The following is a 15,966-nucleotide window of genomic DNA, read 5'->3' as shown; positions in this document are numbered from 1 at the left end:
TTCTCTATAGTAACATTCTATGTGACTGGACATTCTTCTCTATTTAATTGAGTTTAATAGGGACATCCTATTTTTGGTGATTGTGTACCTAAGGTATGTCATTTGTGTTGAAGGAGGGAAAGAGGGGTGGGGAGGCACTAGCTAGTTGTACCTCCCCCTCCCAATAATTTATCATTACCTTTTAATTTCCCTTGATCAAAGCAATAGTCACCCAAATAAAATAAAAGCGAATCGTCATGAAATGACATACAATCTTTAAGAAACCCTGATCCTGACTAACTCTCATAGTTAATTTCAATAAAACTTATCATTAATGAGAGAGTGATACAATTTTTTTATATAACTTAACAAGTGTAAGGTATTTGGTTTTCATGTGATATGGAAGATCACAAGCTCCCTAAAAGCAATTTGTTTCGGTCTTTGTAGACGTATTTTCAGCGAGAGTATTTATAATTAATTACAAAACCGTTTGGCTTGGTTTCCTATTTGTGATTTCTTTTCTTCTGTTAATATGCTTTAATAAAGATTCTGATATGCATGGAAACTGAGCTTTTTCAAAATTCAACGATTATGTTGACGACTTGGAATAATAGAGTAGTGCAGTAGTATTTCCAAAATTTCATCAAATTATTACATCATCCTTGACGTATATATTTCTGACCAGTCGACCGAGTAGATTGCATATAAGGTACTTCATTTCCCGCCCCCGCACTAATGTCCTTTGATAAGACATTGATCTACATTTGCCACAATCCACCCAGGTGAAGTAAATGGGTACCTGGTAGGAATTTGTTCCTTGAAAGGCTAGAGCGCCGTATGGCAGCCATGCTAAAGTCAGGGTAATATTCGGGAGCGCCAGGAGGGTCAAATCTGACTGACCTGAGCGCTAAACAAGAACCCACTATTATTATTATTATTATTATTATAGACATATATGAAAAAGCACGTTCAATTTTTTACATGCGCATAAATATCCTTGGTAAAATGTGTCATCCCAGTATATAGACTGACAGTGCAAAAGAGCAACACAACAAATAAAAACATAAGGAATTGCAGGAAACATGGCACACAGTACCGACATTGTCGGTCAAGTAGAATTTAGCCTTGCAAATATCAGCCTGAGATGATAAATGATCACTAAAATCATTAAACCCTTATCGCCTTTATGGAGGCTTATCCGGGATTTGAACCAGATACCTCTAATTTCCCAAACAAGAATCATTCCTCATTCGTTTACTATTGTCCATGATCATGTAAATAATTTGCAAGTTTCTCATAAATATCTAGCATACTTGACTCATGCTCTAGACAGTGATATTAATTGACCACCATAAACGTTTTTCTTGGTGAAGCAATGTGTGTTTGAAACGACATCGTTTGTTTGTCAAGTGTATGCAAGCTGCGCAGTGAGAGTTAAAAAGTCTTTGGAAATTAAATTTGTCCGGAATAGACCAGTTTATTCTTCAAATGTTATTTATACTTTGTAAACAAAGATTGTTCTTGACTACCTGATATCTTGTCCAAAGCTGGCCCGACATAGCAACACGTAATTTAAGCAGACATGATTCTAAGTATTGTAGTTCATTAATTAATAACTGGTTACAGGAATAACTCATCACTAAGTCCCCAGAAAAGAAACATCTATAACATAGTGAACCGCTCAATTCTTAGGACTAATATGCACAAGGCACACTTTGAACCGTCATACGATGGACCCAATGTTTGTGATTATTCATTATATAAGTATTTATATTTATATGTTGACATTTCTTCTCAGCCTGGATCCCATCACGATGAGAAAGAGGCTTTGTAAAAGAACCGAGGAGATGACCGAACCTCTGGGGGATGACAGACCAAGTGCAAGGTACAGATATGTTAAGCTTAAGTCAACTGTGATACATGTATACCTGTTAAATCTGCACTGGTTACAGAATGCCAATGACTGAGTAATTATATAATATTGGATGGCTTTGAGTTTCAGCGACCTCGAGGATCAACAAAGCGAAAGTGGTGAGGATGACTCATCTCTATCACCTGAGTCTCCTTCGAAAACTTCGACCACTAAAGGAAGAATGCCTCTGAAACGAAAGAAGAAATTTACATAAAAAAGAAAGAAATTAAAACCAGTATAATGTGACTACAAAAGTCTGAACATTAATATTGAAGCAAACATAAACGAAGGACAAAGCAACTGTGAAACTGTAAACAAAATAAGAATGATAACAATGTTCTCTTTATGACGTTAAATATGCGAAGGAAACGTAAAGTGCTGAAGCGAAAGAAAATAATTATATTCTATTGGCTCCATCGCCAAAAGTGTGACATAGCATTTTTGCACGAGACTTATATATTGTAAAATATTGTATCAAAAGAATGGAAGGACTTTGCTTGTTTGATCATGGTACAAACCATTCCAAAGGTGTAGCAATTTTAGTCAGGGAAAGTCCTCCTTTTAATGTCATCGACAAACATTTCAAAAGTGATGGTAGGGCTATTGCACTAAGGTTTTCGTATCAAGATCAAATGTATTTATGTTTAAATGTGTATGCTCCAGCAAAAAATTAACTGAAGGAACATTTCTATTCATTTTTATGTATATGGGTGAAAAAGATTAGAATACAAAATGAAGTTTTAATCGCAGGTGGAGACTGGAATTGTGTACAAAACATAAAAAAAAGTAGACACAAGTGGAGTCTCAAATGCATACTTACCAAAACAGAATATTGTTAAATTTCAGAAAAAAATAATAACTTAGTAGATGTGTGGAGGAAAATGTTCACAAAGAGGAAACAGTTTACGTGGAGGCAGCTGCCAGTAAACATTTATTCAAGACTAGATTATTGGCTCATGTCGAGAGAGCGCTTTTCAAATATTTATTCAATCGACATAAAACCAGTGTTTAAGTGTGATCATAACGGGGTATCCATAACAATTAAAATATTAGCACAAAGTAGGGGAAATGGTTGTTGGAAACTGAATAATTCTATCCCGAAAGATGAAGTGTTTAAAGAAAATGTTACACGCATTATTCGTAAGGTTAATACTGAATATTTCAACTTAAATGTTTTGAATGAAGAAGATGTAAATTTATGTGAGGGAAAAATTACAGAGAATGAATGCTGGGAAGCATTGAAGTTAGTGAAGGTGAACAAATCACCTGGAGGCGATGGACTCAGTGTTGAATTGTATAAATGTTTCTGGGGGGGGGGTATCAAACAAATGGTAATTGACAGTCTGAATGAGGAGGGTTACGACAACAAACAGTTGTCTTGCACACAAAGTCAAGCTATTCTTACTTTATTATATAAGAAAGGTAACACAAATGTTTTAGATAATTGGCTACCTATTTCGCTGTTAAAGATACTATGTCTCTTTTGAAGCCAACATCAAATTCTGTAAAACTTTGCAGGAATTATGAATATGTCATGTATGTCCGATCTGTGAAATTTAAACGTTAGCAGAGTCCTAATATTCAAATTATGCAAGGAAACCCGTTCACTTGCTAGACTTCACTATCAGACACTATTAAGTGACTGGCTGGCATTTTTCATCTTTGGTAATAATATACATAAAATGAGCTGTAAAGGGTACATGAGCAATTGTCTACATCAATAACCCACTTCTTGTAATGGCCAAAATTAAACTGATTGAATCTTTGCGCAGCATAAAACGTACGAAAATGGGACATAGTACCTTTAAACATTGCTTATAAACGTGCAGCTCGTATTCTTTCAATTAGATCACAGAAAGTAATCTACAAACTTGTATCTCAGGATCAGGCTGGTTGTTACAAAAACCGCTCTGCCTCTGAATGTACCAGACTTATTCAGGATACCATTGATTATTGTCTTTTTGCAAACAAACCAGTTGTTATGATGTTCTTGGATTTCAAAAAAGCGTTCGATACTGTTAGTCATGATCTTTTTATTGTCCTTGTTACGGGAGCTTAAATTTAAAGATTCGTTCTTAAGATGGATTCAAACTTTATATAATGGTGCTCATGGTGGTGTTTTAAATTTTGGCTGGATATCTGAGTAATTCGAAATAGAAAGAGGCGTTTAATAGGCAAGGCTGCCCACTTTTTCCTCTTTTATTTATAATCATTGCAGAGGTTTAAGCTATTAAAATTAAACAAAACGCCAAAAATAGAGGGAATCCAAGTCCCATACTTCAATGACGACAAATGTGATTTTAAAGATATACGTATCGTTCAGTATGCAGACGATACGACGAATATTACTAATTCTGTTCAATTTTTAAAGAAATAATATAAGAAGTAGAAATGTTTGGAGAACATGCGGCACCAAATATTAACTGGACCAAATCAAATCTTATGAAACTTCATATAAATGACGATGAAGTTGAAGATTTATATGTTACCGAAGACCCTATAAAATGTCTTGGTATATTATGTAGGTACATCTTTTTTTGACGTTCAAAATTTAAACTAGGAAAGTAAGGCTACGGTCACAAAGGTTCGTACGAACGATAATTTCGTACGAATCTCCCTGTTTTTCCATTGTCTTCCCGAATTTCCATTGTCTGAAAATCGTTCGTACGGCATTCGTAGCAGTTCGTAATGGCATTTGTGACCGAGGCTTTAAGTAGAGAAAATAAAGAATACCTTGGATTGATAGAAAATAAGGAAACTTACATTAAGTTGTGATATGTATCGTATTTGTAGAAAAAGTAACACATATTAAAAATGAAATGATTTGGTATAATAGCGATATTAAAAATATGAATGAGTTATTGCATGGATAAGAAACAATATTCTCAAAGTTAAACAAGTCTTAGTAATCAGTATCTGGAAAGAAGTTGATTCCAGTATTAATTTTCAAGAAAATGAATTACTTTCCGCCTTCAAATTGCCAAAGTTAAACAGTGCATTTCCGAAAGTGAATGGTAACAGGCGACTCCATTGATGTAGCGGGCATGAGAGCCAAACACTATTATAATGTTATGTTAGAAAGAAGAAAAAAAATTGGAACGCTTATTTTGATTTACATAATGAATTTGACTAGAAGACGGTGCTTCATTATAATTTTTACTTTATAAATGAAAACAGAATTAAGCAGTTTAATTTTTAATTCATTCATAGAATATTAACCAGTAAAGAGAATTTATGTAAATGGACGATTAAAAATAATAATCTATGCGATATCTTTGAGATCCTAGATATAACTAACCACCTTCTCCTGGCTTGTTAGAAGGTTGCGCTTTTTTGGAAGATTGTATCCAAATTAATTGATGCTTTGTTTAATCTAATACAATTTTTTTAACGACAAAATTATTTTAATAGGTTATGACATAGAGAAAAGAGAAATCATCTTGTCAATCTTTTTTTAAACTTTGCTCACTTTATTATCTATATAAACTATATTATAGAATGTTTTAAAAGTGAAAAGCACAGGATACATGCAGTATATTTGATGAAAGATTTAAAGGTAGAAATTCGATACAAACGAAGTAAAAAAAACAACATATTTTCAATATTTTAGTTAGTGCTTATGTCACATTAGTTTCATGTTTTGTACCATATTTTATGTATGTTACATTTACATAAATTCTGTATATACAAATTGTTGTAAAAAGCTGTTATTTTATGATATGAACAAATAAAGTCCCTCAAAAGAGGATAAATAGAGAAAAAAAAATTTTTTAGATGATAACGTTTGGTATAATACTCCTCGAGTTATATTAAAATGTGTCTGTGGATCAATTTAAACAAATCATCATTTGAAAGGATATTACTTCTACGTTATGATAATTAAGGAATTATATTCACACATCCAAATGATACGTTCACAATAAACGTTTGATGTGTGGTTTTTCTATTTCTGGGACGCACTGTATTTTAAAAACCAGACAGTACATGGCTCTTTTTTCTACATCATTAAATACATGTACATCCCAATAAACAGAACACTAAAAAGTAACCTCTTTTGGGAGTGTAATTAAGTGATTTTAAAGTATAGTGCCTTTTGAACTAGATTTAAACGTTATCGACACGTGCCTTCATTTAAACGAAAAAGGTACTCCTGTTCACGTTTTCATCTAACCTAAAAACCACCAGTTTATCACGCGACTGGAGTAACGTGATTCCATTTACCTCTGTAAATCAAGTGTTTATGACCAAATAACCACTTGACCAAGCAACGAGTTTTTGTCCGTTTACCGATGGTGGCGATAAATACGTAATTATTTGGTCTTGTAAGCACCTTTATCGATTGGTTCCACAGGTTATCCAAGGTTGATGGTAATAATCACGTTACTTACACCGGCTAATCGTCTTATTGTTCTGTCCGTGAATCTCTGGTTATATTAAATTAGTAATTGTGAGGTGTCTTACACACCTCTTTAAATGGTTTCAAAGTTACCATAAATTTCTTGGTTATGATCACGTGGCTCAAGCTGATTACTAATCTAAGCTGTGAATACGTGATATGTAGGTGTGGAAATTATTAATTATTAAGTGTTTTAAAACACCTTTTTAAATGGTAGTTAAAGTTGCCATAAGTTCCGCGGTGATGATCTCGTGACTCAAATGGATTATTAATTAAAGCTGGGCATACGTGACTTTTAGGTGTGAAAAATTAGTAATTATTAGGTGCCTTAAAACACCTTTTTAAATGGTTTCAAAGTTACCATAACTTTCCTGGTGATGATCACGTAGTTAAAACTGATTACTAATCTAAGCTGTGAATCCGTGATATTTAGGTGTGAAAAATTAGTAATTATTAGGTGTCTTAAAACACCTATTTAAATGGTAGTCAACGTTGCCAGCAGTTCCGCGGTGATGATCTCGTGACTCAAACGGATTATTAATCTAAGCTGGGCATACGTGACTTTTAGGTCTGAAAAATTAGTAATTATTAGGTGTCTTAAAACACCTATTTAAATGGTAGTCAACGTTGCCAGCAGTTCCGCGGTGATGATCTCATGACTCAAACGGATTATTAAAATAAGCTGGGTATTCCGTGTTTTTCAGGTGTGAAAATGAGTTATTCTTGGGTGTCTTGGTGGTTTCACAGTTACCATTTAAGTTCCGTGGTGATAATCCCGTGACTGTTGGCATATTTCGAGTTGAACCAGCTGACACCAATTAATTTGCATATTGAATATGGGGTGCGTGCAGATCTATGTTTTTTAAACAATTTATCTGAATTTACAGCATATTTCTTAATTACTGATGATTTAGTTATATGCAATTCATTTCGAAAATACTACGAATATAAATTATCAGTTATTAGGACATTACGCTACTTCGTATAAATTACATTTAGTTAAACATGAATAAGGGAAACATTAACTATGAACTAAATAATTTCAATAAAGTACAAGTATACGAAAAACTTTCGATAAATTTAATTATGTAAGTCTACTTATTGCCAATGCCTTTGCATTGGAAATACAGACGTACCGGTATTGAAGTATTGTTGCTGTTCAACTGGTTGGAAGTTTTACCAAATGGTTCTTGGCTCAGCTAGACCAGTTGAATTATAACTGGCCTGGATCAACTGGATCATTTAGCCCATTTCAATTTCCAGGGTTACCAGTTGGCATTAACTGGTTCATCAACTGGACCAGTTGCAACAAGCTTTCTCTTCTGGGATGTTTGCACCCCCCCCCCAACTCCCTGTAATCCCAAACTGCTTCCGGCGCGCCTGGACGTAATTATGGAAGATCCAAGACATGATGTTCAGAAACGGGATGAGAACGTCATTATTTTGGTTCATTTATTGTGTAACATTTGCGCAATTATTGGGTTGAACGCGGGTTACAGTAACATACTTCCTCTTCGACGTACATTTCACGTGAATGAAGAACATGATTCATCTCAAGTCAGCCTCGTAATATTCACGTGAATTTCACGCAGATATTTTGACTAAAACTATCACTAACGCTTCACGTGTTTCTGTGACGCGATAATTTCGTTTATGAAGATGTAATTTCATAACCAAACAAACACGGGAGTATTAGGTTTACAAACCATGGTCTCCAAGGTAGGGATAATCACGTTATTACAATGGTGATATTGCAGTGACAATTGCGTGATTTAGTGTAGGTGTGTTTTAAGTTACCTAGTGCAATAAACGTATTAACACATTTACGTAAATGTCAGGTGTTTGAAGAACGTAACTCTCCTCAAGTCGATGCCTTGATATTGACGTGATTTTCACGTGATTTTGTTTATTGGGATGTATGAAGATGTAAGCAGAACATTAGAAAACAAAAACAGTTGACAGTTTTGTGTATGCGACCCATTTTCACAATCCTCGACCGTCATTACAGTGGAATAGAGGTATATACGTTTGCCACAGGTTTTACGTATTAACATGCTATCATCATGATTTCTTAGAATTTTTGCGAAAGATTTAGAATGGATTCCATTTTCAGGGTTGGCCGATAAATACCGGGACGGGAAATGCCGGAAAGCAAATTTTGACGAAAACGGGGAAATACTGGGAAAAACTATCATCAATACCATACTGGTGTAAGAATTTCTACACCCTGGTTTTTACAGTGTATGCTTCTTATATTCTAGTTGTCAAACATCGAGTCAAACAAATGGATTCGATGACGTCATCATCAAAGTAGCAGACGCCATATCAGAAGATAGTGATTTAAGGAGACTTGGTCTTGAGTTGGGAGTCCAGACATCTAATATCAATAGGGCATTGGAGACGAATTGGGCTGGAGGAAGAAAGACAAGTAATGGCAACGTGATGATGCTTCAGAACTGGGCAAAGACGGTCAAACCATCCAATCAATTTCAAACTCTCAGAGCAGCTCTCAAAAAGGTGGATTTACTAGAGGTGGAAGAGACATGTTTCACAAGCAGCTGCAGCGGTAAGCTTCCCTATATAAATGATATTGTATATGAAATTACTTATAAAGCAACTTGATTACTTCTCGTATATGAAAACCACGTCCTTAGTTTGAGTAAAATTTTCCTCTACAAACTACATCGTATATTCACACCCCGAAGCAGTTTCCATTATAAATTACTTCAAGAAGTGTTGCATTGGTATCCCCTGATACATGTATGTTGAAGAGAAAATCTTATGCACACATAATTACGAGAACATGAACTAAATTGTTCAAAAAGTTTAATTCTGTGCTGTCATTTTCATACTATTTATGAAATGATACGAAAAATGTTTTCTTTCGCTGATATACTTGTTGTTGACAATTTAATACACAGAGAATCATGAAATAGGGGTTAACATGATATTACAGCATGGTAATCTTATGCACATATATATTATACTAGAACATGTGAAAGAAATTGTTACACGTAATAAACATTAGAGCTAAATTCCTTTCACGTGTCATTAAAGTTCATTTTTCTGCTGTAATTTCATCCTATTTATAAAATGATACGAAATTGTTTTTCTTTCCCTGAAATACTTGATGTTGAAAATGTAATACACAGAGAATCACGTAATAGGGGTTAACAAGATATTACAGTGTGGCAATCTTATACACGTGAAATAAGATGTTACACAGAATTAAATATTATAGATCACGTTCATCAGTGATTCAGTATTTTTCTGAAAGATCTATTATATTTCGATAAAACACTTAAAATTTCTTTCATACCACTGGAAAATAGTTAAAATTAAATTGTGGCAAGATATTTTAGTTTCCCTCAAAATGTTGCGTTGTGGCAGCATTCATCATGGTACATAACATCGTTTAGCCATTTTATGAATGAACCTGCATTTAATCAGCAGATGTACGAGATTTATTGTGTTATTACCAACGCTCCTTCTCTCCCCTTTCCTTTTCTTCTCTGCAAGTCAGTCTTTTCTATTTGTATTTGTTATTGTTGTTGTATCTAAGTTGAGGGCTGCGGGCACGTCAAGCTACTTCGCTTATTTCTGTAGCCCTCCTGCATCTAATGTATGTTAATTATGCATTCAATATATTTGTTTAAATTCGTTCATTATCTGTATAAAATTATATACACTTAAAATATTGTATCAAACCATATTATGTTCATGAAAATGTATGATGAAAAAAGAAAAAAAAAGATGCAGAAACCAATAAATCAAAATCAAATCAAATAACACGTGATAACTACATAGAAATTGCCTGGAAGACTTTATTTTCAATAGCGTCATGTGATCCACAGGTTCAATTTACCCGTCAGAGAAATTGCGCCTTGAAAAGCCAAGTCTTACGATCATTAACTTTAACTTATCTGATAGCGTTTCATCGGTTTATACGCATATAAATCTAAGCCAGTGGCATATCCACCTAGAATAGATAAACCAAGGGAGGAATCCCTCCCGACTGAAAAAAAGCAAAAACTACGGCTGCCGAAGACAGCCCGGCATAACCACTGCAAATTTCATGTCATTAATTTTAATGGGAGGGGGTTCAAATGCACGGATCCGCGTCCGTATGCCGGGTTTATCCTTTGCCGAATACTCATTATCAGCAGAACCTTTTTAAACAGAAACAACAATACTTTTTCAACTTCCTCGGCAGTGATTTTGAACCAAGTTGGTATCTAATTTTCTTACTTACATTATTATTTTTAAATAATGCTCTTCTCTTTTTCCTCAGGTGACGATAATGCAATGCCAAGTGACATAATGAAGTTAAGAGAACAACTGAAAAGTAGATATCGCAGAAAATTTGGTCAGATCAAAACATCGCCTGTGGACCCTCAGTCACGAACATGGCTTCAGCACATCTATGTCAGTCTCGTCCTGATGTTAGGATTTGAAGGGGAAAACGAGGAGCCAATAGAGTATGACGAGTTGTTTAAATTCATCAAAACTGACACACCGAAAGGTTTTGTAACACGATTAGCATTTATTGGAGAAGCTGGTGTAGGGAAATCGTACATTCCCGACGTATTAAGCGCTATATAAGCAATATTATTATTTATTTATTATTTAAGATAGCTCTTGATTGGGCTGAGGGTAAAGTTCTTCAAGATATCAATCTGCTTTTTCTTGAATCATTTCGAGAGATCACAGAGAGCGCATTCTTTGGGGATACTGTCATGGGCCATTTCCCAGATGATTCAGAAGTAAAGGGGGAATGGGTTGATGAATATATCAGGAAAAATCAGAGAAAGGTCCTTATCTTATTGGACGGACTGGACGAGGCACAAATCAACATCAAAAAGCCAAAACGCAATGACGCTATCGTATCGATCGTAAGAGGAGAGCGATTCATTGATACTCCAGTCGTCATCACAACCCGTCCTTTTGGAGCTGATCAGATCAAGAGCATCATGACGATTAATGACCATTACACGTTTGGTAAGGTTAAGGGCTTCACAAAGGACAGCATGGCAACATATATCAAAAACTATTTCAAAGATGATTCTGATTCTGCTTCGTCCCTCATTAACTTCATTGATACAAACCAAGTGGTTTCTGAGTACATGGCACCCTTCCCGATATTCTGCAGTATGCTATGTAGCCTGTGGAAAACGCCAAGTGAACGGGAAAATACTCAGACAATGGAAACATTCTCCCAACTCTTGAAGCGTCTCGTCTTTTCACTTCAAGAGCAATATTTTTCCAAATCAAATGGATTAGAAGAGGGCTATGAAAGGCGCATGAAGAAAGCTAGTGAAAGTATGAAAGATATTGGTTGTATCGCATTTCAAGGGCTGTTGGTTAAACAGCTCATCTTCGATGAAAAGGCGCTCGACTCATGCACAGAGGCTGCAATGACTGCATGCGAGGTCGGGATTCTTAGCAAGGAAATAAGGTCAGCACCCGTGCAAATCAGAGAAATTCAGCGAAAGCAATTCATCCAAGAATTTTCTTTCCCTCATAAGTTACTGCAGGAGTACATAGCGAGTTTCTACCTTGCATCGCTGTTCCACGAAGATCGTCTAGAATTCAACAGAATCCTGGCAGACACCCTTTTAGAAGACTACAAGGAATTCAGGTATGTCTTGTACTTCACTGCAGCTCATGGAGGTGAAGTAGGAAAGTCGGTCCTTGAAGCTCTATGCAATGAAGTCGATGACATTGGGTTCATCATCCAGTGTGCATTTGAATGTCACGATTCAGAAGCCATTGAACCCGTCAGGAACCTGTTGAAGACGGAGATAGATCTTACGTTACCTTCTATTCTTTCAATCGCCGCATTTCTCTTCACAATGGAACCATTAGGGAAGGAAGTAGTAAGTTTCGTGAATAGAATTATAGACGTGCCTCATTTTTATTCATCTAATTGTAAATTTTATTATAGTGAGGGAATACTGTCATCAGTTGAGCGTTTGTAAATTGCATATGCAGATTTGGCTACAAACAAAAGGACAACTACACATTATACCGTCTGTTATTTTTTCCGGCCTTCTGACCCAAAATCATTTAGAACTGCCATGTTGTTATTATTTACGTACTATAGTGGGCTGTATTCCAATGTGTAAACAGTCTCACATGAGAACAAGAATCATGTCACCGTTTGCTTCTTCCTTATACATTTAAAGGACTTACTAAGAAAGGAAGAGAGTAATAATGTACGGCTCTTTCAGGATTAAACAAAGAGAAAAAGCTGAGCCAACCAGACGAATTATAGAAAATATAGGTCATTCTATATTCAACATGCCCTCGATAACTACCTTAATAGCTATTCACTTTTCAAGTATACTTATTACAGATAACTAAAACAAACGATACGTCTAAATCTGATTTGTCCTCTTCATATAACCTTCCATAATTCGTGATGATAAGAATGTGTGTGTTTGTGTCCATGCTATTTAAGTAATACATGCTATCAGAATATAGCCTAATGGTGAAGACATCAAGAAAATAACTTGGTATTTCTTTTTTCCTTTTACAAACGAATGCATACTATAAGATATTTTTACACAAATTAAACCATTATCATGGTATGTTTGATTATAATTATTGAAATTATTATTTAAAGATCGAATGCTATAATTAATTTGTTGTACAGGTAAGAAGAAGTACCTCGATTCGTGAAACATTGGGTGTCAGCGAGTCCTTCGAAGCTAACGCATCATCGTCTGATGTAGCAGCAGCAGTAGGACTCTTCACATTGCAGAACTTACGAGAGTTGACCATTCATACCGAGCGTCTGGATGACAAATTCTACACAGGAATGTCTGCTGCAGCTCCACAGTCCATGGTTTTTTATTATTATATTAACGTTGATAAATCCTAAATCATAATTATCATTATTTCTTAATCGATGCATGATATGTGTTGCTTAATAAGGTTAAGAAAAAAATGTTAAATTCATCAACAAAATTTAGTTATTTACACTCATGATTTCGGTCAATTCTTTTCACAAAGGTGAGAAGTGTAAGCATCATGAAAGGCTTGTTAAAAGGGTCTTGCTCTCCTCTTCCATTAGCTCCACCCACCTTCTCTTTTTAACTTATCATTGATATCTATCTTACTCTGTATTTTTCTTTTTGTCTCTACGTGGCGGCGCCTGGGACATCAAGAAAAAATCTGACCCCCAGTCAAAGGGATAGAAGATTATATTTGCACTTCACACAGTATATGACGCAGGTCATTTTCCATTCGGGATGGGAAAATGTTTCCTTGATGCTTTTCCTTGCCGCCAGTGAGCCCCTACACTTTTACGATTCTCCTGCCGCGATTGTTGATACACACATACGCTCAGTGGCGTAATGAGCCAAACATTTTGAGGTAGCCAAGCCAGAAACGGCTCCGGTATCAATCCGTTGGTTGGCGGGGAGGTGTGTGTGTGTGTGGGGGGGGAGGGGGGTTACGTCCGCCCTTTCCTGAAATTAGAAGTCTATGCAGCTATTCTATTACATTAACATTTCATAGTATAGCAACTCCATGGGTTAATTACATATTTTATTTTTCAAAATGCTGTCAAAATTTTGAACTACAGATATATTTAGGTCGGGACTTAATATGGCACCTTTTTTTCTTCTCTATTCATATTGGATAGGCGGTGATAAATATCATTTACTTTGGGCGACCTTCCACTTTCGGGGAAGGAGACTCATTTCTCTCTAATCATGTAATTTTAAAGACAAATTATTATGCGAGAAAGCATATCAATAGTAAAACTTTGCATTCTAAACGATCTCAGAATCTGAATAGTGTGTCACATTGTTTTGAAGTACTTTAACTCATTATTCATTATACATATAATTCACATTTTAATGGGTTTTTTAAATAATTATTTATAGGTAGGGAGATCACTTACAAAAACTTCTTGTGGATATGTCCCGTAGTCTATCCGGAATTGCCGCATCTCTTTTGCAGTAATATTTTCACCCATCTTCCCTCAGTTTAGAAAGAAAAATCATGATATTGTATAAACCTATAGTAAAGGAGGCTTGGTGGGGTATGAGAGGAGCTCGCCTTTTCTTTTAAGGAAATGTTGATAATTGAAAGCAAAGACTTACAGTCAGAAGACGTAGCTAGGGGAGGAGATTTACCAAGAAAATTCAGCCATTTACATGTTTCAGGAAACACTTTCTAGATCCCCTGTACATTACAAAATAGGACTTGCAAAGTAGCTGGATAATGGTTTGACGGTATATATAGTTGCGTCATAGTACCAGGCGTTTCATTATCAAAGAAAGTTGCAGGGGTTAATCCCAAAAAGCGTAGAAATTATGTCTTTTTCTTTCTCCTTTATACTTCTTCTTTTTCTCTCCTTTTTTTCTCAAAACGCTTTTGGAAGGGAAAGTGCAGATCTCCCCCCCCCGTCCCAGTCCCAAGTCTGGGAGTGATCTTCATTTGGGGAATCCGGTGTGACCTGCACACTGAACCTAAAAGAGTTGTCTTTTATATATTTACCGGACGAGACCAACATCCCGCAAACTGGCCTATTGCCGCAGGGATAGAGAGGGCAAGAGAGAGAGAGAGAGAAAGAGAGGGGGGAGGGGGGGTGTGTGTAGGGGATAATACCATCTGCCCCCCCTTCTAATTTGGAACTGTGCATTAAGGACACTTTTGAAGTTTTGACCACAAGGATAATTATTCAAAGTCTGACCTCAATATTCTCACCTTCTCTCCTCTCTCATGGCGATAGTCAGCATTATTTACCAAATAGGTATTCAAATCGATTTCGGAGGAATGCACGTCTCCGCCTAAACATTGTATACACGTACAGGGGAAGCAGCGCCGATCCCCCACCACACCAGTACGCCAGTGTCTACAAGAGACCAATCATTCGAGTAAAATTGCATATTAAAGATAAACTCCAGTTCTGGTTAAAAAAAAAAAAAATTAATTCTCACAGAATCAAACTTACACTGAATGTTCAAGATTTCAAACAAATGACATGTGCCAAACAATTTTGGAAGAAAATGTATACTGGCCGAGTAATGAGCTTAGAAAGACAAGGAAATCAAGGTAGTACTAGCCCCGACACCACGTGTGTTGTCCCATATATAGCTTTCTGTGAACAGTGCTTGTTACTTTACCAAGACTCGGCAAAATGTATTATGATTTTGATTACTCCAGAACCTTGCAGTGCACACCAATACTTACATGCTACATGATCAACTGTTTCTGATCCATTCCACACCTTTTCTTTCACAATGCAATCGCATTACCAGAACTCTCCTTTATCTTTAAGTAGCGTCTTTGCGCTAGCGAATGTATATGTAAAGGCCCGGTCACACAGAGGGGACGCATGGGGGCGCACGGCCAGCGCATTGGAAATTTGAATTTTGGGCCAGTGTGTTGTCGTTCGCTAGGCGTGCGTCATCATTCGTTACTCGTTCGTCGAGTGCGCTGGACCCACGCTATGCATTCGTCGTCATTCGCTGTGTGCGTAGGGATTTTTTGAGCATGCTCAAAAGTGTGCGCGGAGCTGGACGCATGAGTGTACACGCCAAAGGCACGCCAGACATGCGTGGAGCGCGCTAGACCAGCGCCAGACATACGCGGAGCACACGCCCTGTATGCGCACAGCGCGCTAGCTACACGCTGTGCTTTTTGTGTCAGCTCGCTAGCTTTTCCA

The 15,966-nt window shown here is 36.3% G+C and overlaps 1 protein-coding gene across 1 annotated transcript; it reads left to right on the top strand.

Annotated features, from left to right (window-relative positions):
- Positions 1–1,793: 1,793 nt before the first annotated feature.
- Positions 1,794–10,889, top strand: LOC105440336. The gene is made up of 3 exons (XM_011670341.2): positions 1,794–1,864; positions 8,549–8,853; positions 10,579–10,889. The coding sequence occupies exons 1-3, from the start codon at positions 1,794–1,796 to the stop codon at positions 10,887–10,889; spliced, it is 687 nt and encodes a 228-aa protein (XP_011668643.1).
- Positions 10,890–15,966: the final 5,077 nt, after the last annotated feature.

This window comes from Strongylocentrotus purpuratus, unplaced genomic scaffold (assembly GCF_000002235.5).
Source record: "Strongylocentrotus purpuratus isolate Spur 01 unplaced genomic scaffold, Spur_5.0 spur5_scaffold_16, whole genome shotgun sequence".
NCBI classification, from domain to species: Eukaryota; Metazoa; Echinodermata; class Echinoidea; order Camarodonta; family Strongylocentrotidae; genus Strongylocentrotus; species Strongylocentrotus purpuratus.
Note: the sequence above shows the minus strand (reverse complement) of the source record. Positions and strands in the feature narration are given on the sequence as shown.

Excerpts from the sequence above, each read along its gene's own strand:
- LOC105440336 (XM_011670341.2), top strand. The coding sequence starts at position 1,794 with ATGAGAAAGAGGCTTTGTAAAAGAACCGAGGAGATGACCGAACCTCTG. Across the intron at positions 1,865-8,548 it reads GATGACAGACCAAGTGCAAG|TTGTCAAACATCGAGTCAAA; the intron begins GTACAGATATGT and ends CTTATATTCTAG. Across the intron at positions 8,854-10,578 it reads TTTCACAAGCAGCTGCAGCG|GTGACGATAATGCAATGCCA; the intron begins GTAAGCTTCCCT and ends CTTTTTCCTCAG.